General features: G+C 37.5%; 1 protein-coding gene across 3 annotated transcripts in view; it reads left to right on the top strand.

The window, feature by feature from the left end:
- The window catches only part of LOC129567889 (uncharacterized), a 181,919-nt gene that overhangs the window by 63,268 nt on the left and 94,785 nt on the right, over positions 1-23,866 (top strand). For all 3 annotated transcript variants that reach the window (XM_055445253.1, XM_055445252.1, XM_055445254.1), the window contains exon 3: positions 2,339-3,212. In XM_055445253.1, the coding sequence (XP_055301228.1) occupies positions 2,605-3,212 (608 nt within the window). In that variant the 5' untranslated portion in view covers positions 2,339-2,604. The remainder of the gene's footprint in view (positions 1-2,338; positions 3,213-23,866) is intronic.

Below are 23,866 nucleotides of genomic sequence, written 5' to 3'. Positions count from 1 at the left end.
ATGGAATGGAAGAACTGCTCTTTGACAATTATCAAATCCCTTTGATAATTATAAAATATGCGCCGTTTTAACTTTCTCCTCGTTCCCAATCCCTTTGTAAACACACCAGCGCACACACCGTCACACACACTTTGTTTGCAGGTTTTCACCTGTCACTTCGTCTGTATCATTGTAGGAATGACAAATAAATGCCATGCAAAATGAGAAGTACGGCTCAGTGAAGTGTGTGTGTGTTTAGTGTTCACAGCGTGCAGAAATTTAAGGCATACACGTACAATGTGTCTGCATATATTGAAACGTCTTTTAATATGCAACGGTAGTTTTGTCGTTTGAAGACGCACGGATGCGGCGACTGTTGTTTATGCATGAGGCGTTGCACATGAGAGAGCGAACGAGCAAGAGAAAGAGAGAGAGAGAGCTACGGAAGGATTACAAAGTTTTTGATTGAAATATTTTCATTGGGTTCGTTTGTATTCGCATGGGGTGCCATATGCTCAGCACTACGGAATAATGAAATTTCCGTTGTTGGTATTGAAAAGTTACGTTGCCTCATTAATGCATCATGGCTCGTGTTTGGCTCGGTCAAAAGCTGGAAATAGTTCTATGTGTGTGTCTTTCTCTGTGTTAATGTTTCTCTCTCTCTCTCTTTTTCTATATGTGTGTAAGTGCCCTTTATAGCGGTGCATATATCAAAGAAGGAATGATCGTGCAACCGTGTCAATGGGTGAGAAGAAAAGAGCTTCAGCAAAAATGAAAAGAAACGAAAGAAAGAGAAATAAAAAAATACACATGAAAAACGATAAAAAGCAACCATTGTGCATTGAGATTCTCATAAAAAATGCATGGCGTGAGCTTCACCACTTTAGCTTGCATGCTTCGCATTCATTTTGAGCGGAATTCTTCTGTTTGTGTGTGTGTGTGTGAGTGCGCGCCTCCTTTCGATAACATGATTATGATTTACCTCCGCTATCAACATTCTTACAGTCTTTTCCTGGTTTGTTAATCAAAAACCGACGAAGCAAGACAACAAATAATGCAATACATCATCACACAGCCTGCCGTGTTGCTGCGTGGAAGTCAAAGTAAAATGCAAGAGAGAAGAAGCAGAAGGGTTCAAGTGGATTTCGTGAAAATTATTAATGATCTCCTAAAGAGCCGGCGACGCGTATATTCGCTCTCTGTATTTCCGCAAGTGTGCGTTTAAAAGAGTCTTTCGAATGAAGTGTAAATACAAAGCACACATAATGCCAAATGAGAGTTAAGTTCTAATTTACGTTTCCTCTCTGCCCCAAAAACAAAATTCGGTGCTTGAAACAAATTTCTTCATTATACTAGATACGTATTCCATTGCAGAGAACCTCTCTTTATCTTGGCACACAAAACACGATTAAGTTCCAAAAAGTAGGTTATACAAATCGCGGTCGGCCAGGATTAATTAAAAAAAAGAGAGAAGAGAAAAAGAATTTCAGCGCTCCTTTGTAGTCAGCACATTTAACGATTATATAATGATATGCATATTAGCTTTGGCACGTACCTAAGATGAATAGGATTCTAAATGGTAATTGTCTGCATACAGCCCGCGAAAAGAAGCTGCCGCCCGTGCAATAATAGAATAATTTATTTGACGCAAAGTTGACACAAGCGAAAAGTTAATAAATTTTCAACCGAACACCGAAAATGAGAAAAAAAGACGAAACGACGAAAATTAACATCATCACAATTTATGATGGGCGGCGGATGGTGTGAAAATAAAAAACGAATTTGCTCACGAAGCACATAAGCACGCGTAAAATGTAACAACACATCATAAGAAAACGGGATGAAAAAGGTGCAAAAAGGGAAAGTGTGGGTGGTGGGAGGTTTAACAATTTTATTGAATAGAACTTTTTAATTATGACAAACGAAAATAGCATTGAAAGGTCGGCGTTCATTTCTCAATTAAGGTGAGAGATTAGGTGCACGCACATATTTTCCCGAATGCGCTATTCACCCTTTTCAACTTAATCAATCAAAACTAGCAGCTGAAGCGTTTGTTCGTCGAAAACATACTACATCCACATTTTTCAGGGTGGCAACGCAGCGATATACGGTGCGCTTGTTGTTGTTTTCATTTAATTTCATCCGATGCCCCCGTTTTTCCCATTAAATTACAAATGCAAATTTTCCCATCAAAACCTTGATTAAAACGAATTTTCACAGTTTTTTGTTGTTGTTGCTTTAATTCATGTATTCCGTATTTTGGCCGTTACACAAATTTTTTTCCCCGACACACGCACAAAATACACTAACAAAATTTGCTAATTTAATTTTCTTTTTAACTTTTTTCAATTACACATAGGAGGACGCAAATGGAAATCGGATTATGCATTTCAGCGAAAATGTTAACGTATGAACGACGACGACAACGATAACGACAAGCACAGCGATCAGCGTACAAATTTCAAATCAAAAACATCCAAATGCAATGCAATGTATATACGAGGTAGTAGATGAGAGAACCGAGCCAGATCGGTCATCAAAAAAGAAGCAGCAGCAGCAGCATCAGTTGTTCGCCTTCGATACATTTATCTCAGTGTCGTCATCATCATCATCACACCATCGTCGATGATATCGTTATTGTGGTGGTTTGGCTATGTGCTCGTATTGGCTGCTGCCATCGCCAAAATTGGAGCTCAAAATGTGCAATTGTCAGCGTTTAAGGATACATCGTCATCATTGCCGGCGGAAGCTCAGGCGATCAAATCATGCGGCGGCATGCTTACAGCAACACAAGGTGTCATCCAAACACCAAACTTTCCAGACAAATTTCCCGTGCCGATCCAATGTACGTGGGTCATTGATGCATCGGCGATTAATAAGAATAATGTTTCAATAATTGTCTACGTCACACAACAGTATCTGTTGAGCGGTTTAAAGTTCACCGAATACGATTACTACAGCGATGACATAAAAGTGAAAAGTGAACATGCACCGTTCGAGCTGAATGAGCAAACGGTCACGCAAACGGTGACCGTTCAGTTCTACAGTCAGTATCTCGAAATCAAATTCACCATGGACAATCTATATGGAACACATTTGCGAGCATTAGACCGTTTGCTCGATGTGTACGGTTTCAATATCACATACGAGATGGACGGTGTCGTTAAGCCAAAACCATGCACTGCCCTTCTGTGCCGATATCTAGGCCATTGCTATGCAACCAGCGATTTCTCGTAAGTTGACTTTTTCATTATGTTCATTCCCGTTTTCTTTTTTCGGTGGCCTTCTTCTTTTTATCTCTTTTGTAAATAGCAAAAAAAAATTGAGCACCCAGTAGTAGTAGACGTTAGTGAAACATGCATGCAACATTTTTTTTCGGTCGCTTTTGATTTCGTGCCACATTTTCGGGATGCACTTTATTGCATTTTTCCTCTCATTGTCCGCTTTAAATGCTGCTTTTTTTACCCAACCCTTTTCGCTCATTTTGCTAGAACTAGAGTCTATATCGAAGCTGCAATTTCAACGAAAATAAATTCCTCGTTGGTATTGCACGTAAAGTACGAATCACATAATAACTACGAAAGGAATAGAGGCAAGGGAGAGAGAAGCTTCCACGCTGATGTTTTTTCGCCATATTATTTCCCTCCACATTCTGTCTAGTGTTCATGCTAAATGAGGTATTTTTATTTTAAAGAATCGTCAGTCCTTTCTCACATAAATAACCATCATTTTATGGTGGTTATATTACTTGGCTTTATGCGTTACTGCAAACGTGAATCAAATTGAGTACTTTTTTTCTCTTCGTTATTCATTCCGAGGCGGAGACAACATAGAAAAACGAGCAAGTTCCGTTCGTTACTCTCTTTTTCAATACACAGTGGGAACCGGGAAATTCAATTACAATGTTACTCTGTGATGCTGTGCAAAAATATTTTATATTTCACCATTGCCAAAATGTCTAAATCAAACACCCCAAAAAGTTAAGCGGAAAGCCCAACACAACGCAACGCCGCTTAGCAACCAGGGAACAGAATAGAAAAAAAAAACAAATTGAAAATGAAAAAGCACGCTCAAAGGCAGTTAGGAGACTGACACACAAAATAAATGGAGTCATTTTCATAGAATCCGCTTTAAAAAAATAAGTTCAAATTGTTATTCTATTGAGAATATTAACATAACACACAACACAATATAAATGGGAGCAGGTCGGAATCTGGATCGATAAGTGAGTGTAATAACTCACGTTGAATCTATGTTGAAAATGCCCGTGCAATACGTGATTGCTCCAAGTTTCACATCGCTTTGTTTATTAACCAAATTACTTTTCCGCGCCTTTTTTTCCGTTTCAAAACATACCGAATTTTTGAGTCGGGACAATTGTAACGATACAAAAGAGAGTAAATACCATAAACGATTGAGATATAAAAAGTTAAATAAGAAACTCTCGCGATAAAAATGAACTCAATAATTATTTCGTCATTTTGAATGACTTAAGAGCGTGAAAAGAAATAATTTCGTGCTGAAAATGTTAAGGCATTTTTTCTGTTCCAAATGAAGCCGAAATTGTGATTTTGGTTGTCAATCTTAATCCTTTTGCACTGGAAAATATGAATTACGGAATGGACAGTGGATACGTTTGCAAACACACGATCCGGAAACGCAAAGCTCAGAAAATGATATCGAAACGGGGAACAGTATGTCAAGCAGCGCGTTATTAGACGACGGGCGGCAAGCGAGCGACAACCTCACGCTCACAAGTAGATCGACAAGACGATGTTTTCTTAATAGCATCTTTTTTTGTTGAGATCCCTAATTCCAAGAAATTTTCTTGCATAGAACCCGGTAAGTTGGCCATAAAAGCGCGTCAAAAAGTAATGGGGTCTTGTCATCGCGTCTCGGCGACACAAGAACACAATTAAGTCACTTCAATAAATATGATAAATTAATGTGAAAATATCCAACGATCAACGCTCTTTGCCCATCGATTTATCAAAAAATCATATAATGTTGTCGTAGTTGTCGTCGTCGTTGTCACTGTAACAATTAAATAAGCATGTTATCGGCAGTCATGACTTTGATGAATTTTTAATGGAACATTTGCCGTGGCTCATCGAAGAAAATTACCCTACTGCTTGGCGCCGCGCATCATCGACATGAATTCATTTGGCTTTAATAAAAGAAAATAAATTGTCTGACAATGGAGCGACCGAAGCGTGTGCATTCAATTTGAAATAAATCTTAGATATACTTAAGTTACTCACAGCAGCCAAAGGTGGCTGCTTTTGTGTGGCAGCATGTGGCATTTTGACAAATTTTGATGGTTGTTCGGGCAACTCCTAGGGGAACAAGTACGAAAAATTAACGAAAAATTAGACAAACAATCATAAAACACACATATAAAATACTACCGACACTTGATCGTTACAACAACGGAATATAATACGCTGGAATGACACTTATGTGAATGAAACTTGGCATAAAAAGAGCTGTTACTGTCTTCCACAGATTTCCAGCAACTTCAAATGCGTCAATTAAATAAAGCGTCTGACGGTGTCAATTATTCATACGGTCCCGACGAGAAATTTGCGGAATATCGCATTGCGACTATTCTACGTATAGTCGCAATACGAAAAAGTCCGTCGAACGGAGCCAACTTCACGTTGGTTGTACGAAGTTTCAAGTCGAAATGTCACACTCGATCCAGTTACAACTTCACATTTATCGCAGCGCGAATAGTCGCAGGGTATTCAGCGATAACATTTTGCGGCAACTTTTATTGTGGATACCTATTCGCATTGCGAGTATCCGCACTCAAAAACGGATATGCGACGGATAGTCGACGTACACCTATTTTACCGCAAATTTCTCGTCGGGGGTGTAGTGTACTCCAATCTGCTTCGTTTTTTCGTACTTTTATGCGCGGTTACACTAAACAAGAACAAGTAGGAATTTGTCAAGCAAGAAGCTAACGGAAGTAAGAATCTGAAAGAAAAATTAATAGGGGAAAACGTAGTCATCCGGAACACTGAAGTAAATTCGGAAAAAGAACACAAAAGTAACATTTTTGGGAAAAAAAACTTGTTTTTTGTTCGTGTTGATAAATTACTCTGACTGAAAACAAATTAAAAACTTGTCCATGTGCAGAAAGTACATTTTCTAGCTCAGTCTGTGTGCATTATGCTGTGGTTTATGGATATGGTCAAATTTATCGTAAAGAAAACCAAACTTTCGAAACGTTTTTCCAATGTTTGTCTGGTGTGCAACAAACACAAACTCTATAGCCAATAAAAATCAGTGGTTCGTTTCATTTGTAAAACGATGCGTTCGGATGCGTGATATGGAGCAAAAAATCAGCTCGGAGAGAAAGAAATTGATTGTAGTTGCAAAGGAAACGAAATGATAAAACCAATGAATTTGATGGCAACGACAACAATTTCATGAGCAAACGAACGAAGTAATAATATGCTGAACTTCAAAGCAACAGCAAATAGCGCAATGCAGCTATGGAATATATTGTGCATCTCGACTCGTTTGTTATGATTCTCTTTTTTCTGCGTGCGCGAGCGATCTTTGTGCATTGTGTGATGTTTTTTTGCCCTTTGGAACGAGCAATTTCAGTTTGAGTTTGATACTTGCTATTTTCCGCGGCCCAAAAATCTCTCTTTTCTTTTTCCTCGTTTTTTTTCCATCGTGTCACGAAACATTGCGCTCACTATTTGAACTGTCATACTAAAACGGAGAAGCTAGCTAGGATAACCAAAACTTTGTAACGATTTCAGCGAAAACATGCGATTTTACCAACGCAGCGTAACAACGATACGAGCATTTTTTCGTTTCCATTCGATAATGGTAAATTGAACGGCAAGCGGAATCCGTGCACTGCACACAACTTGAAACATTGTTAATCAAAGCCTCGAAAATCCGTTTATTTGTTTTATTGCGTCACCGACATTTCGTTCACTGTCTCATTCCAAAAGCGTTTGCAATCAAATCGTTGGCATTTTTCGATTTCGTGGTATACCAACGAATTTCTAGATGCCATTTCCCAAAACACTCTAATTCAAATCCAATTATATTTTGTGCGCACCAATCACTTTTACCGAAATAACATTTATCACACAAATATTGTGTTCAACATCGTGTATAGATCATGTTACACACAAGCCAAAATCGTAAACGCACGTTGTTGTCTGCAAATGCAATTCAACACAAAGTGAAAAAGAGAAGAAAAAAAAATATCTCGGATTCTTTTTTTTCTGGGTGGTGTGTGCATTGCCACAGATGAATGAATCAAGTGAAAATACGTGCAACGTCTGGCCATTTTCATAAAACCCATTTCATTTATGTTGCAATTTTCAGCGTAGTTGAACATGTACGCAGATTGAGAGAAGATAGTACACAGCGAAAACTAAATTGGATCATTCATTTAACGTTTATTATGGAAGCTTAAATGATTTCGCGTTCAAAAAAGTGGTTCACGAATGGCTAGAGAGCTGTGAAAGTTTTACAAAGAGACCGATCCTTTGGAGCAGTGCACAGATTCAACGGTTTTTTTTTTCTTTTCTCACGAAGTGAATTGCAACAGACTTTGCTCTAACATCAAAGAAAACACGATGGCGACACACAAAAGGAGAGAAAAAAAATTTAAGGCGAAAAAAATGTCGGACCATTTTAAATGTAAATGTCTAATTAAATCGTGCTTAGTTTCCAGTCCGTCAAGCATTTCCATTGCAATTGAACAATGAAACACTAATTCGTATGTTGCGAAAGTCGACAAAAAAAACCTCCTTTCCAAATCCAAATGCTCCAATGATTTTAAAATGCTAAATGACTGAATACAAATGTTCAGTGTCATTTAATCGGTTTCGGTTGTAAATTGCTTTTTAAATGCCCCGAAGAAAGGACGAATGCAGCATACATTTTGCCACTGAACAAAGACGCATTTCTTCTTATTTGGCATTCAAACGATTACTGACGCTGCTTCGTTTCACTTTCAAAGCTTTGGTACTTTTATAATTCCGACACCGAACAAGATGCACAAACGTACATGCAAAGCAAACAAGCGGAATTAAAACTTAATGTGAGCGAAAATGAATGGGGCGATCGAAGGAGAGAGAGAGAGAGAGAGAGAAAGAGAAAGAGAAAGAGAAAGAGAAAGACAAAGACAAAGAGAAGAGAATTGTAACAAAACAAGATGTAAGATGAAAGTTAAGCAATCGTGTGGTTCAATTAAATACGATGAAGGAACAACTTGACTAGCAGTGGACAGCAACAGGAACGAGCACAATTACAACGGAAACCAGATTTGATTTATACACATTAGTATGTTGGTGAAAGTGGCATGTGGCCGTGTTTCAATTTTATTCAACATTAAACAACCTTCGATGGTATGTGTGGCGCTCTCTCATCTCTTCTATGTTTCTCTCTCTCTCTCTCTCTCTTTCACCATTCTCTCGTGTTCGGGATATAAACTGACGTTTGTGTGCACAGTGCACACATACTGATGGTCCAATAAATCTCCCCAGGAAAATTAAATAAAGCCGGAGTAGCAAGTGGCGGAAAAAGAAGGTGTAAACAGTGAATTCATTGGAACACAACTTGAACCTCTTTGCGTATGCTTTTCCAAGAATTAGAAGTTTCCATTCACTTATTGCGTTACACTGCTGCCGGCTTATATGGGGGTTTTTCCTTTTTTATTTACTAAAAGCTTATCCATTGTTTGCCTGAGCAAATCGTTATCGTCCAATAGTTTATCATTAATTTCCCGTGCAACACATTCGGATTCTCTCACATCACAAATAGAGGCAAACAAATACCTTCACTCGCTAAATCTCAATGCAATTCGAATGTACGCAGATCATTTTCTGGGGTCAGAAGAAAACACACAACATTCAACATCAGTTTGGTAAGCGGGTTCTTCATAGACTCGGTGAATTTTACGAGTTTTGCACGAGGTTTTGTCATGTATTAAAATGTGTAACAATCATCCTTTGCAGCGCTTAATCTCATTGCCATGTACTCCAGCACGAGTTGCTATATCCGAAGCGATACAATTTATTGTTTACATGCATAAAAACAGAACCGAATCAAGAGTATATAAAACCATTCAACCACAAACCCAACATCTCAGCATAAAACATAAAACATTTTTGCCAAAAGATGGAAGAGTAACAAAACTCCTTGATTCGCACAATTTTTTTCTCTCTTCATCTTCGTCTTCTGTGTGCCTAGAAACAATATCACATCCAAATCTGTTAGATAAAATGAAAAGAGGTTTATTTGAGAGGCGCGCGCGACGTCTCCCGATTCACGTGTACATTTTCTCGGTTGGCTCGAGAGTTTTCGAAGATAGAACGCAACCATTGGGAGTAACATCTGTACGACAAAATATCTGTAGATTTATGGTAAAACAGGCAGGCCATAATCTTGATGTTTTGTTTGACTCTATCATTTTATACATATTTGTTGATATCGTTTTGGGTGTTTTTATTGCCTTCGTAAACTGTTTCCATGACACTATGCTGCGTAAGTGTGTCTCTTTTTGGCCGCGCGACGTGATACACAGACTCTCACACACTTAGTTATGTTATGCAGTATGTCCTCGCTCCGATATAAATACATGCCGGGAGACTGACTACGACGCATCGACTGAGTGTGTGTATTGGCAATACTGGGTTCAACATCGGGCTCATTTATTCCGAAACATATAGCATTTCTGGCTGTCTCGCTTGATTTATCACTAGTTCATTTATTTATATTTCGATAAAATGCGAGCACACAAGAGAAAAAATACATCACGCAATAGGCTCCAGTATGGGAATCGGCACTACTTTCAATAGCATACGATAATAAAGTAGAATTAGAGCAGCATACTCTCATACATAGTCGCACAGTTTGCACACACTCTTTTCGATCGAATGCTAAATGCAGTCTCGAAATGCTTATCGGTTTTTCCTTTTGTTCGGTGGTTGTTGTTGCTGGTGCTGCTGCTGTTGTTGTTGTTTTCGGGTGTCGTTTAAAATTTGTGTTGTTCATTGTAAAATATTTGCCGCGAGCAAAGTTCGTCTTCTGGTGCGTTTTCGCGTAACACAACCATAAATATTTGAGACACGCCGCTTTAAAATAGATGGAGCAAGTGCGAATGAGATAAAAAGAGAAGGCGAGAAAATTGCTCGAGAGCGTAAAACATAAAATTATTTTTGGTATAACATAACGAAATAAATGTGCAGGCAAGTAGTTCAAGTGAACACAGGATGTGGTTTGCCTATTTTGGAAAAATTTGATGCGGCAACCGAAAGAGAAAAAAAAAACCGAGAGATGGAGCGCAAAAAGAGCCTAGAAAATTTTGGCTTTAAATATTTGTTTGTTTATTTGTATCAGCATACACACCGCCTTTTTGCCCCATTCAAAAGAACGCTGGTGATGCGTCTGCCAAAGTTAATGCTTGACTTTGAATTTTCCGCTGAGTGTTGGCGTTGTTATTTCGCATACACGCTATTACCATTGTTATATAAACGAATTCCTGCTTCCGTTAATTATTGTTTACTCACATTTTTTCTTCTACTCCGACCTACACACTCTATCTTACGTGCATCTAACTGTACAGTGTACACATCTATGTGTATCTGTTTATGTAAATGTTTTGTGCTCTTATGCGTTTAGCACCCTTTCGTTATTTCGTTATGCGGTGGCAGCATTTCATTGTGTGTACTGTAACCCAAAGCAATTTTCGAATTTTCTTCGCTAACTGCTGAACAGCGATAAATACGTATGCAAAACACCATAAAATTCCAAAATTCATTTGTTACGTTCGCACTTTGTTTTGTTTGTGTGTGGCAGCACCCCGTTTTTGCCGCTATCATCCCGAGCCGAATGTAAAATTGTGTCTTTTCGCGCCGCTACCGCTAAATATTTTGAGATGGTTTAAGTTGCTTCGTAATTTATATGAATTCCGATAAAGTTTTTCCAAGGGGGAAAGCAGTAATCTAGTACTGCATTCAATGCTGATTCAATGCCAATTCAATACTATTGAATGCGATCCAATGTTGCATAATATTCTATTTCATTCGACTCTAGTACGTTGCGCATAACACAACCCCACAATGGAGATACTTTTATTGTATAGCAGTGAATAGCAATGATTTGAATTTATTTGCATTGAATTGGAATTGAATCGGCATTGAATGCAGTACTTGATTACTGCTTTCCCCCTTGAGTTTTTCTCACCGTAAACAACTTGATGCTTAAATCATCACATTTTTCATGTTGTTACTTCTGTGAATTGCGAATCACGAAGTCAATACTATCGGTTGCTTTCGAAGGGAAAACTTTCGAACGGAAAAATCCTCTAAATTTAAGGACGCGCGCGCTGCATACGATTGAGATGTAATTAAAATAACCATTCATTTCACAAAATTGAATAAGGAACTGCGAATGAATTTCCGTTTTAATTTACTAATTTCAATTGGAATGGTTATGGGAGGGCTGTTGGAACAACGATAATGTCGCGTCTGTTACCATGTGCTTTTTCGATCTCGCGGCTCTGTTTGGCCTGAAACGCCTAAACCGTTGTCGTTATCCTTTGTCATTGTCATTGTCGTTTCGGCTTTTTATTTCTTTTTATAGCGAATTGTTTGTGCTCTTTGAATTGCGTATGCGACTATAAATATATCGCCATTTTCCATTGTACTGTGCAGCCAAATGCACCAGACGACAACTTCATATCGACGCTTTATGCGAAAACTTTCAAGCGACACAAATTAAAATAATCATAAAAATGTAACAGTGTTTGGTTTGACGCATACCCCAACACGCATCCAAACAATGAAGCGGCTTTTATTGCTTTTTGAAAAAGAGCGGGAGAGACGAAGGATAAAAAGGAACGACAGCCAAAACACATTGAATGTGATTTAATTGTAAGCAAAAAGAGATAAACAATCGCAGAAGCGAATAAGCGATGAACAAATGGTGCATAGCAAACCTGAATGCCAAATGTTATTTCAGCTTCTTTTCGCAACGATCTAGTTTTTTTTTCTATTTTCGATGACAACACATTCAGCAAATGAATGCGACTGCCAATTGAAATACTCCCTGTCTATTTTGCCATAGCTTTCATTTTGCCCACACATCATTTCAGCCCCAAAAGACCGTTTTAGTATGGAAATGACTATGATGTGCACCAATGGGAAACGTTTTATGAAGGAGAAATTTCTGGAAGGCATTTTAATAAAGAAAATTGAGAGATGGCATTTTGTGTGTGGGCTGGGCACATTTTAAATCATATAATGGACTTTGTCGAGTTTCAAACGGAAATGAAGAGCTTAAATTAAGTACACTAACGACTTTTGCAATTGTTAATGGCGTTTGGACCCGTTTTCAAGACGATTTTATCCATCGTTGTTGTCAGCATTTTCATTTCCGTAGTCGCGTTCAACTTAGGAAACGTTCAGCCAGGTGCAAAGTTTCTCCTAGATAGAACACGAATTTCCCTCATTCACTGTCACAAAAAGGACTGACACACAACGCATAGCCATGAACAGGCCCATCCACGTGCATATTTACTCAGTGTGTCATTAACAAGATTCCAAGTAAAAGTTTCATTTTATGATTTATTAATAAGTTTTGATCTTTTCAAATCTCTTTGTTTACATTGTTTGCACCGGCCTACCACGGATGGACATTGAATTACATTCATTTTGTCTGACAATATTCTCAAATGTTGTGCACCCGTAATCCCATTGGAATTAGAAGGAGAAGTTTTACTCGGTGCGCACGTGTGTGTGTGTGTGTGTGTGTGTGTGTGTGGCTAAACTGGAACTTTGACGACAGATCATAATGTATTTCGTTAAAAATCACTGGACAATATTACTTTGGTATCTATCATGACGAATCTTCATTGAAGATCTCGAAAATACAACAAGCAAAATGTATTTCTACACATTTTTCCTCATTAATATAATAATCCGTCAGATTAACTTTTAGATTTTGCCCACGGCTTAGTTGGGTTGTTGAAGCATAAGATGATGCATTTCTTGTTCGTTTCCTTTATGAGTTTTGAAAGGCGGTTTCATTTATAATTCCTGGAAAACAATTTCGCTCCCGCATACGGTTAGTGCAAAAGCATTTATTACCCTACCTAATGCGAGCGCCATCTGTTCAGTTTGAACATGAAAACAAACAAATTGATCCATACAGAGTTATAATACAACAACATCTCTATATAGAGGAAACGCTGTGGTTCGTTTTGTTCGGCATATTTTTTATACACTGCCTTCATTTCCACCGATTCATATATCGGTTGGCAGCTGAGGTCACTTTGTTTGTTTTCATGTTCGCACCGAATAGATGGCGTTTGCGTTAGGAAGAGCAATAAATGCTTTTGCACTAAAGGTATGCGCTCTCGAAATAAAGATAACAGATATGAAAAAAGCTTTCCACTTATTCACAAAGCACCAAAATTTGTTCATCGCAAGTCAAGTAAATTAAAAGCCGTAAAATCATTATTGTTACAGTCGTTGGCTGTGAAATCAGGATTCATTCCATATAAAATGATGTCAAAAACACACTAACTCGATTCCGATCACTAGCATACACTTATGAAACAATTTCGAGTCGGCAGTAATTGTTGTTCAAAGTGCAGTTGTGCACACATGCTGTAAGTACATGCACACGATGTAACGATGTATGTGTGTGTATGTCGGTTTATTCACCGATTCATGAATGCGTAAATGACTGCATAAAGTCGAAAATTTATTTACTCGAATTATTATTCTCATCATATAATTATATTTTATGGCTGTATTTTGTGCTGTATATCACTTATTAGTACATCTCACTTTGGGTTTGTGTGCTCGGTGCAATGTGTAAACAGATCTATATTTTATGAAGAACTGGATTGGCTACACTAGTCGGGGTTTATGATAGAATTTGTGTCACACAATGTGCTTGTTTGACGAGGAGAGGCTGTGTCAGTGTTTCAATTACTTGGCAAGGCGTAGACGATCCCAAACTCAAACACTCACATCTCTCTGTTCATAACATTAATCGATGATTTGATGGTGATAACAATTGCCAGTGTATTTGGATTGGCATTTCCGTGTGCCGTCAGTTGAGACAATGTTGTCTCCATATTCCTTCGAGCGCTTGACTTGAGATCCAACTTAATTGTTGTTGCTGTTTTTTTCTTTACATTCAATGTAATCGAGAATTTTTGCTCATCGTCGCACAAACTCGGCCTATTTAATCGTCGTGCTCTATATAGTCCCTGTTTTTACGACCGAAAGGAAAATTGATGCGCTTCCAAATGTCACTTTTACTGTCTTGAATAGCAAATGATGTTCTCAAATAATCACAATGTTTACTTCGTGACCAACGACAACGGGATCGGGAATTAGAAAAATCAGCTATATTGCTTGAATTGAGTCAGCATGGGGTATAAATACAGGCATATGATGATGTACATTATCGTAATTTATATCGAAAATGATAATAAATGGACAACGAAATGGTTCGTCCCATTTTTAGTGCACAAATTAATATTCGGACGCTTGGAACATTCACGGATTTGAACATGCGAGAAAACAACAATATATTGAACGATTCTATTTTCGCCTCGGCAATGAAGTGAGTTCGTGTTGAGTAAGAAGAAAATTCTTGGAATGAACAAGTCATATTCTGACACAAGTCCTGATTCAGATTAAAATCATTCAAATTTTGTTGTTCAAAATGCTCTTTTGATGCACATGATTGGCATGTTCAATTTTGCCATACTACTATATACTGTATGGATTAAGGCATGAAAATGCATGCAATGTAGATGACATTTTCTCAAAATTTAAATTCCTTGAAAATTATTTACACAAACTGGAATTGCCAAGAGATATGTATGAATTGGATACGTTTTCGTGATGAATTCATTTAATTCATTCGCGTCAGGAACATTGTTGAAATTCAATGGCATTTAATTTCAGAATCCAATTACATTTCATTTCACGTTGTGTAGTGCATCGAACGGCCATTTTTAATTCGTCACTGCTCAGACACATAGTAAGGTCATTGAACACTGAACAGTCATAAATTGAAACAATGTGAACATTAAAATGAAATGGAATTTAAATTCTAACTTTCAATTGCAATTCAATATATTGTCATATTCATTGTCCCCTTTTTAAATTGATTAATGGCTGGGACAATCAAAAGAGTGTTTTCATCGTCAGGATACTTTTTCAATTTAATTCCAATATTTAAATTGCACTTGATAAAGAGACTTGTAAACGGAAAAGTGTTGAAAATGTATTTATATTTGAGTGGCAGTTGTGTGTATCCAAACGAAATCGATACGAATCAAAATGTAAGCCATTCGACCACCATTTAAATCGATAAAGGCAATAATTGTTTGCCACAAACTCGTTGACACTGAGCCAAAGCCAAAACCAATGCTATATATATAGCATTTCCATTTATGTAATGGTGATAAATAAATTTACGACACCATTTATTTCAATAAATAAACTGCAATGATGTCCTCAAAAGCATTTACACTGCGAGACACAATTTACAGCTGGTCGACGGAGTTTAGTGTCTCGAATAGAATGTCATATGAATACAAAAGCGGCAAACACACATACATAGAAAGAGAGAAACACAGTCACCTCATTTTCCGAAAATCCGAACTTAAACGGCCATAAATTTTCCATGTTGGTGGATTTTTGGGAACCGTTCATGGTCGTAGACTTTGTAGCATTTTCATTGAAGCTGAAAATTTACACATCGTTAAATATTTTAAGGATGTTTCCCTGAAGTTGGATTCGAACGACACACACAAAGACTTATTCACACAAAAACACACACAACAAAAATGAATATATGTTATTCATGTCTAAAGTTATGTGGAAAACACAAGCGTTTTTGGATCTTTCTATTGTCCATGAAGCATACGTTACTTTGCGGCTTTCACAATCGCATCGCCCCGTTCGAAAAAGGCCAACCATATACGTGCTATAATTCTGCTGAGTTCAAATTAAAATAGAGACAAGCGACACCGATACGCCACTTGAACACATGCACACGATCGAGAGTGAGAGAGTAAGAGAGAGACACAACAACTATCCTCGTTGAATTATTTATAACAATGGTTTTCATTTCATTAGAATCGTCGACGTCATCGTTGTTGCCGCACGACAACGCTAGCTCGCTTGTAATGAGCGAAAAATTCCTCTGAATGCAAAACTTCACCGCATTTTCTCGTTGGGATGTGTAAATTAAACCGGAACATCATTTGTAAACAACGGGAATATTTGGTATATTTACCGAGCATCTCATAAAAATGGAAATTTCTCCGTTTCACAGCGAGTACCATATTTTAATTGTCAACGGGTTTTAATACTCTTACGTTCAAACAAAGTGTCACCCAAGACCAAAGTTTAATTAAATGGGCTTGCAAAAAAGAGTTCTTATGCCCCTCGGTTCTTTTTACATCAGCGTCTCTGTGAACAACGGCTTTACATCATGCAAAACTGCACAGCATTCTTTGTGAACGAGGTCTTGTTAGAACAGAAATTTCCTTGAAGTGCATGCAAAACTGCATTTGATTCCTTTGATTTCTATTCGTGTGTTGTTGATCCCTACTTTGTTGTGGATCGAAAAAAAACCCTAATGCGACTGAGCAGAAAAACCGCTTCTGAAAGTGGATTTTCGCATCCCTTCTCATTTAAAATCCTTGAAAAACAATCGCTTCTTCTGCCAGAGTTGCGCTCGTAATCTAAACGCTTTGGGGATATTAAAGTATGTATGTATGTACGTTTCGATTTCGCCCCAGAGAAAGAGAGAAAGAGAGAGAGAGAGAGAGAGAGAGAGAGAGAAGTGAAAAAAATTGAATTTATATGTTGATTCACATTAAAACTAACACAACTCCGGTTAAACGACTACAAACCCACTCAACATTTACTCACTTTTTCCATATACGTGCCAAAACAACATTACGCGGAATAATGGAGAAAAAGTTGAAGCACACCTTACAAAACCATTCAAACAATGGTTACCTCAATGTGGATTTCAGCTTTAAGGTTGCAAAACAAATAGAATAGGAGCTGGGCAAAAACAAGATGGTCAACTCAAAAAAGGCCAACTATTACCAACACCGCATATTATAAGGGTACGCAAAAACTCATGGATGGATGTGGCGGGGGAAAAAAGCACACCAACACCGATATAGAATAATGGAGAACAAAAAACCGTAGAGCAACTAAACTGTTTTTGTTTGAAAATATGCATCGCCGAACATGTGGTGATCCTCAATGTATTTGACCATTCTGCGCATAAATAACCAGCATTTTCGTAGAAGGTGCGGTGTTGATGCGACAAATTCCCACATCAATTCTACTATTATTTACGCCAATTTTAAATAATTCCTAGTATTTCATATTTTCGGCGTTACAATCAAGTTGCTCATAATAGTTTTGATTAGCGCCAAAATTCATGAAAAGGCAATCCTTTAAACCATCGTATGAAATATTGCTTCAATCGTTCGCAGTGTTCTTCACTGAAGTAAGACGTATAAGAATAGCGCTCCGTTATTTCTACTAAGTTTACGAAACCAAAACAAAATTTAAACCGTCAATATGAACAAAAACAAAGTTCGAACAAAAAAGAGTAATTCACCGCGATTTAAAATCACCGCAAAAAGAAGACGGAACCAAAAAATTGATTTGAGTTCATTTCAAGTGCCTCTCACAAACAAATTCAGCTCATTAAATGAAAACGAAGACATTTCAGATCCTACACCGAAACAAACAAAAGTGTCGCCAATTGTTGTTACAAATTATGTGTTTGATATTAAAAAACTTCTCAACGATTTAAAAGTTTCATGTGATATAAAATTATTGAGCATCGGCCGTAAAATTTTTGCGAAATCGATCGAAGACAAAAAAACAATTTCAGATGCTTTGACAGCAAACAAAATAGATTTTTTCACGCACCCAGATAGCGGTACTAAAGTGTTCAAAGTCATTCTCTCTGGCTTGCCAGAAATGGATACAAAAGAAATCGGCGAATGTTTAGAAACAGAGAGCAACATACACGTAAACAAAATCACGATGTTTAACACCAGTTCTCCGAACAAATTGTACTTGTGTGAGTTCGACAGCACAGCTGTAAACATGAAAACACTGAAAGACATCAAAGTGAACTATCACATCGTCAAGTGGCTCCCATACAAATCCAAACGCAAGGGCCCTACACAGTGTATGCGCTGCCTGATGTTTGGTCATGGGATGACGTCATGCAACAGATTCAAAGCGTGCTTTAAATGTGGTGGTGAACATTTACATAGCGACTGCACGACCATTACAGAGGAGACAACAAATCCACAATTCAAATGCTTTAATTGTATGAGTGCAAATCTGCCGAATGACCACAAAGCGAATGATGTGCGATGCCCATTCCGCGCGAAATACTTAACAGCCAAAGAAAGCATACAGAACAAGCACAGACGTGGAACATCCGCACAAAAGAGAAACAACGACAACACAAACGTTCGTTTCGTTCCAGCGCCCGCACCACCACCATTGCACGCATCGTATGCAAATATTATCACGCAGAACAGCACACAAAATAAACAACAACAACAACAACATACAGTAGCATCATCGGCATCATTGAATCCGTCAGCAGAACCATTCACATACACATCGGCGAGTATAAACAACAGCAATAGCAACAATGAACTGTTTTCTTTCGCCGAAGTAGCGAACATTTTATTCAGTAGCATTCGTAATTTACAAAAATGCAAAACTAAATTAGACCAAATGATGGTCATTGCTGATATTTTGAAAAATTCCTGCAATTAATCATCGGCCGAAATTCATGTTCTGGAATGCACAAAGCATCACAAACAAAGCGAAACTAACACAACTAGAATACATTCTCGAAAGCGAACACATTGACATTCTACTGTTGGTCGAAACATACCTTAAGCCACAGCATACATTTCAAATCAAAGACTTCACTATCTATCGCAACGACCGACTCACTCACGCTCACGGTGGCGTAGCTATCGCAATAAGAAACAACATACCACACAAAGTGCGCTCACCGTTCACCACCACATCAATTGAAAATGTTGCCATCGAAATAAACATAAACAAAAAACCAACGTGCATTGTAGCAGCATACAGCCCGAAATATTCGATCAACTTTGCGAATGACATAGAGATAATGACCTGCCTCAACACACAGTACATGCTATTCGGTGATTTTAACGCGAAACATACAGCTTGGAATTGCAATAAAAATAATAGAGCAGGAAATGTATTGTTTGAAATGCAACAGAATAGCCAATACATGATTTTTAACACCCCAGAACACACTCATTTCCCACATTCCGGTCAATCTCCTTCAACAATCGATCTGCTGCTCTCTAACGTCAGTTTTGCATTCGATTTATCCACTCACTATAATCACGTCACATCAGATCATGCTCCTGTCATCTGTAACATCCACGGCACAAGTGATTACTTTCCGAAAAAAATCTTTGATTACAAAAATGCGAATTGGATGCAATATCGTCGCATAATCGAATCCAAAATCAACGAAATTCCGATTCCAAACAGCAAAAATGAGATCGATAATGTCATCAACATTTTCACGGACCAAATCACAGAGGCACGGGCACACAGCGTACCCGTCATAACACCACAAACCAAAAATAAAATAACGCCTGATACAAAACACATGATTGGTCTGAAAAACGAGCTAAAACGTCAGTGGCAACGAACGAACGAAACTGAGGCAAAGCAACAACTGAAGACCGAATTAAATAAAATGCAGAAATTAATTGAGAGAATGGTGAAATTAGACACAAATACACACTGGAACACTCAACTACGTAACATGGAAAAAGGGAGCAAAAAGGTTTGGAATCTGGCTAAAAAATTCAGAGGCAAAACTGAATCGCACCACAACAAAATCAAAATTAATGGCACTACTTTGATAAGCGATTACGATAGAGCAGAATGTTTAGCTTCAATTTTTGCAAAGTCACACCAAATCACATCAAAATATACGCACGCAAACGATGCCGTTGTAAATCGCACCATCAATTCGTTCAACTCACTCTCATTCATGAGTTGTCAAGTCCCTCAAATTACACTTGATGAAATTCAACAAATAATCAGAGTGATGAAACCATACAAGTCACCCGGACCAGACTCCATCCCAAACATTTTGCTCAAGAAATTGCCAACATCTGCAATAAAATGGCTAACAGAAATCATCAACAAATGCTTATCACTGTCACACTGGCCATCATCATTCAAAATCGCAAAAGTGATCCCGATTCTCAAAGCTGGAAAGCCACCCACCGATCCACAAAGCTACAGACCGATAAGTCTACTGAGTGCAATGGGAAAAATCCTCGAAAAAATCATCCAAAAACGACTTATCGATTTTATCGAAGATAAAAACCTATTGCCGAACTATCAATTTGGTTTCAGGAGAGGACATTCGACAGTTCACCAGGCCATGCGCATCAAACAATTCATTCAAATCAACAAACAACGTAAACGGTCAACCGGAATGCTACTGCTCGACATCGAAAAGGCTTTTGATACCGTTTGGCACGATGGCATGGTATACAAGTTAATCAAAATGAAGCTACCAACATATCTAACCAGAATGATCAATGCATTTGTACGAAATCGTCACTTCTCGGTAAATGTAAACAATGAGTCATCACGCATCGTAAACATCCCAGCTGGATTGGCGCAAGGGACATGCCTATCACCAATTTTGTATGCGCTATACATCGCCGATTTGCCGACCGAAAACAATATCGAATTAGCGCTGTATGCCGACGACACAGGGATATACACATCGGCCAAAACATCGAATAAAATTATTAAACGGCTGAACGATTCATTTCACTCGATTCAGTCATTCTTCAGAAAATGGAGGATAAAAATCAATGCGAGCAAAACTCAAGGAATACTATTCACGTTCGATGGTAAACGCAGGCGCATTCCGACTACGCAGCTAAAATGCGATGACCGTACAATCGCATTGCAAAATTCCATCACATATCTGGGCATGGTTTTTGATAAAAAATTGACCTTCAAAGACCACATATCAAACGCAATCAACAAAGCGAATAAATGCTTCAGAGCATTATACCCGATGCTTGCACCGAAATCCAAAATGTCAACAACCAACAAAGCCCTTATCTACACATCAGTTGTACGTCCGATTTTGGCATACGGTAGCCCAGTATGGTCGAGCGCAGCAGTCACACACACACACAAACTCAACGTACTACAGAATAAAATCGTCAAAACAATCCATAAATTGCCAAGGAGAACACCAACCGTGTTTGTTGAACAAATCTCGAAAATTCAAAGATTTGATAAATTCGTAGAAACATTAAACTCAAATTTCATTTTAGAGTGCAATAATTCCGACTTTGATCTAATTAGAGAAATTGATTTAATGTGAAATGTCAACAGTACAAATTTTACTACTAATCTTTGCAATTAAATTTTCCATTTTTAACTAGTCCCATAAGAGACACGCGTTAAATACCATTTGCATTAACAGTGCATTTGTAAATAGTAGGCATAAGATATAGAAAAATTTATTTATATTGAGGTTTTAATAACGTATTTTTCCTCAAACTAAAATCACTCAATTCCATTCATACACAAATCTCACATCTAGAATAACTTTCATTTGCTGCATAGTCATTAGACTGAATCCCAAACACAATATTTCCCATAATGTAAATAATTTTAACGTGAATAAACAATACAATACAATACAATCAATCGTTCGCAGGATAATCGGCAACGCTATAGTCGACATTGCGTGGAATACTATCCCAGTAGTCAACAGTGGGAAAAATGTATTCAAATTACTTGATTGAAAAGGAAAAACAAAAGAGAACTTACTAAATAGTAAAATCACCTTCCTTGGGTATTCAATTGACCTATAATTCTCGAAAAACGTATTCCGAATGGCTCCACCTTCAAATCAATCAAAACATCAATGGTAATGCTCTCACCGAAAAAATCGAAGCCATTCTGACAATTTGTAAACGAAGAATCAATTATGAAATGGAACGAAAAAAAACGATAAAATTAAAATTTCACGATCTGTCGCATTCAATACCAGACACGAAAAAACCATATTTTCCTAGTCGATAACTTTATCTTCCTGATTGGTTGAACTGTTTTTTGTGCTGAGTAAAAGTGTGTCAGTGAGTGCATTTTATTACAATGTTCTGGGCGCATACGAATCGTCCGATTTACGATTTTCGATGATCGAGTTTGGTAGGGGTGAAAGGGGAGCGGAAAACAACGAATTTATCATTTTTACGGAAAATTTTCTCGCATAAAATTTTTACACCATGTAAATTGCAACATTTTACGATAGGAACAGAGCAGCAAAGCATGCACATAAAAGCATCGATCGTCGAAGACTGACGATTCATTTTACAACAATGCATTACTTTTTTGTTTGAACTTTTTTGTTCATACAATGCATGAACACGTTCTGGTATCGGGATGGGGAGAAAAAAGTTTGATCCGCAATAAAAAAAAAAAAGCTTTTTTCAAATGCACACACATATTTCGGCAATGCAGTGATTGTGTTGGGTTCGTGTATTTTACGAGTTTGTTCGAACTAGAACGCGAATTTTTTTAACAACGTTTCAAACGACCATACATCCCGTGTAATTCACGGTTTTGTGTGCACGTGATCACTCGTCGATTATTAAAACGTTATGAAATGTTGTTTTAGATGACCAAACGTGGTTTCGACGGGAAATTCGATTACGCATCTTTCATTTTATGGCACATGTTTTAACGTGTTTTTACATGAAAACCTCATTTTCAAACTTTTTTATTACAACGATTTTAAGTTTTATTTCAACTTAAATCAAACCATTCAAATTAAGCGTGAACTTGGAACACATTTTTCTGGTATTTAAAAATTTCGGAGCAGTGTAAAGAGTTCATAGCAACAGTGTTGGAAATGAAGCAAAAGCAAATGCAAAGAATAACAAGTAAAATCTGTTAAAGCATAGCTTTTTTCAGTAATAACAATGTTATTAAAAACACTCCAAACTATTCTTCTATTCCACTCAAAAAACTCCCAACGGAAATGCTGACAATGCAATTTTCTCTTATCCAATTTCCACGAATTCATCTCAAAGGAATGCGATTACCATAGCTACCTCTTAAAAATGCTTTAAACGCAAATAAATGCACTGAAATGTTTTTCCTGGCTCTTGTATTCTTCTGTCTCGACAAAGTTTGACATTTATGAACCCAGAACGAAAAATAAAAGAAGTTAATTCAAGAAGAAAAACAAAATGAGATACCTACCGTTCGATGCTAGGGGAATATCACGCTTAAATTATTTCAAATATTTCAAAAAAATCCAATTTATCTCTAAGAATCTGTCGTATGAAATATGGTGGATATTTGTGAATACGGCGGAATATTTTGGATTTTTGTGATTATGAATGATATTTAAATGTATTTATTTAGATTTAATACAAAAAATCTCAAATATCTCCAAAATCCACAAAAATCTGATTAATTTTTTCGAAATATTCAAAAATATGTCATACAATTAATGTTTATTTCAAATATCTCACATGATTCAGGAGCCTGATATTCTCCTAGGTTCGATGGAACGTAGGGAATGAATGTCATAATTCACAAGTTCATTTTGCAAGCATCTTTTTCAAACATAAAACCCAAATATGTATACGTAGGACAAACATTGAGCACCGTTTCAATAACAAAATATTCAGCTACATCGGATGTCAAAAGACTGTTTGGCAGAAAAGGTAAAAGACAAAGAAAACCTTACCATCTATATTCATGAGAATTGC

The sequence above is a fragment of the Sitodiplosis mosellana genome, unplaced genomic scaffold (genome assembly GCF_009176505.1).
Source record: "Sitodiplosis mosellana isolate CC-2019 unplaced genomic scaffold, AAFC_SMos_1.0 Smas_scaffold_13, whole genome shotgun sequence".
NCBI lineage: Eukaryota > Metazoa > Arthropoda > Insecta > Diptera > Cecidomyiidae > Sitodiplosis > Sitodiplosis mosellana.
Note: the sequence above shows the minus strand (reverse complement) of the source record. Positions and strands in the feature narration are given on the sequence as shown.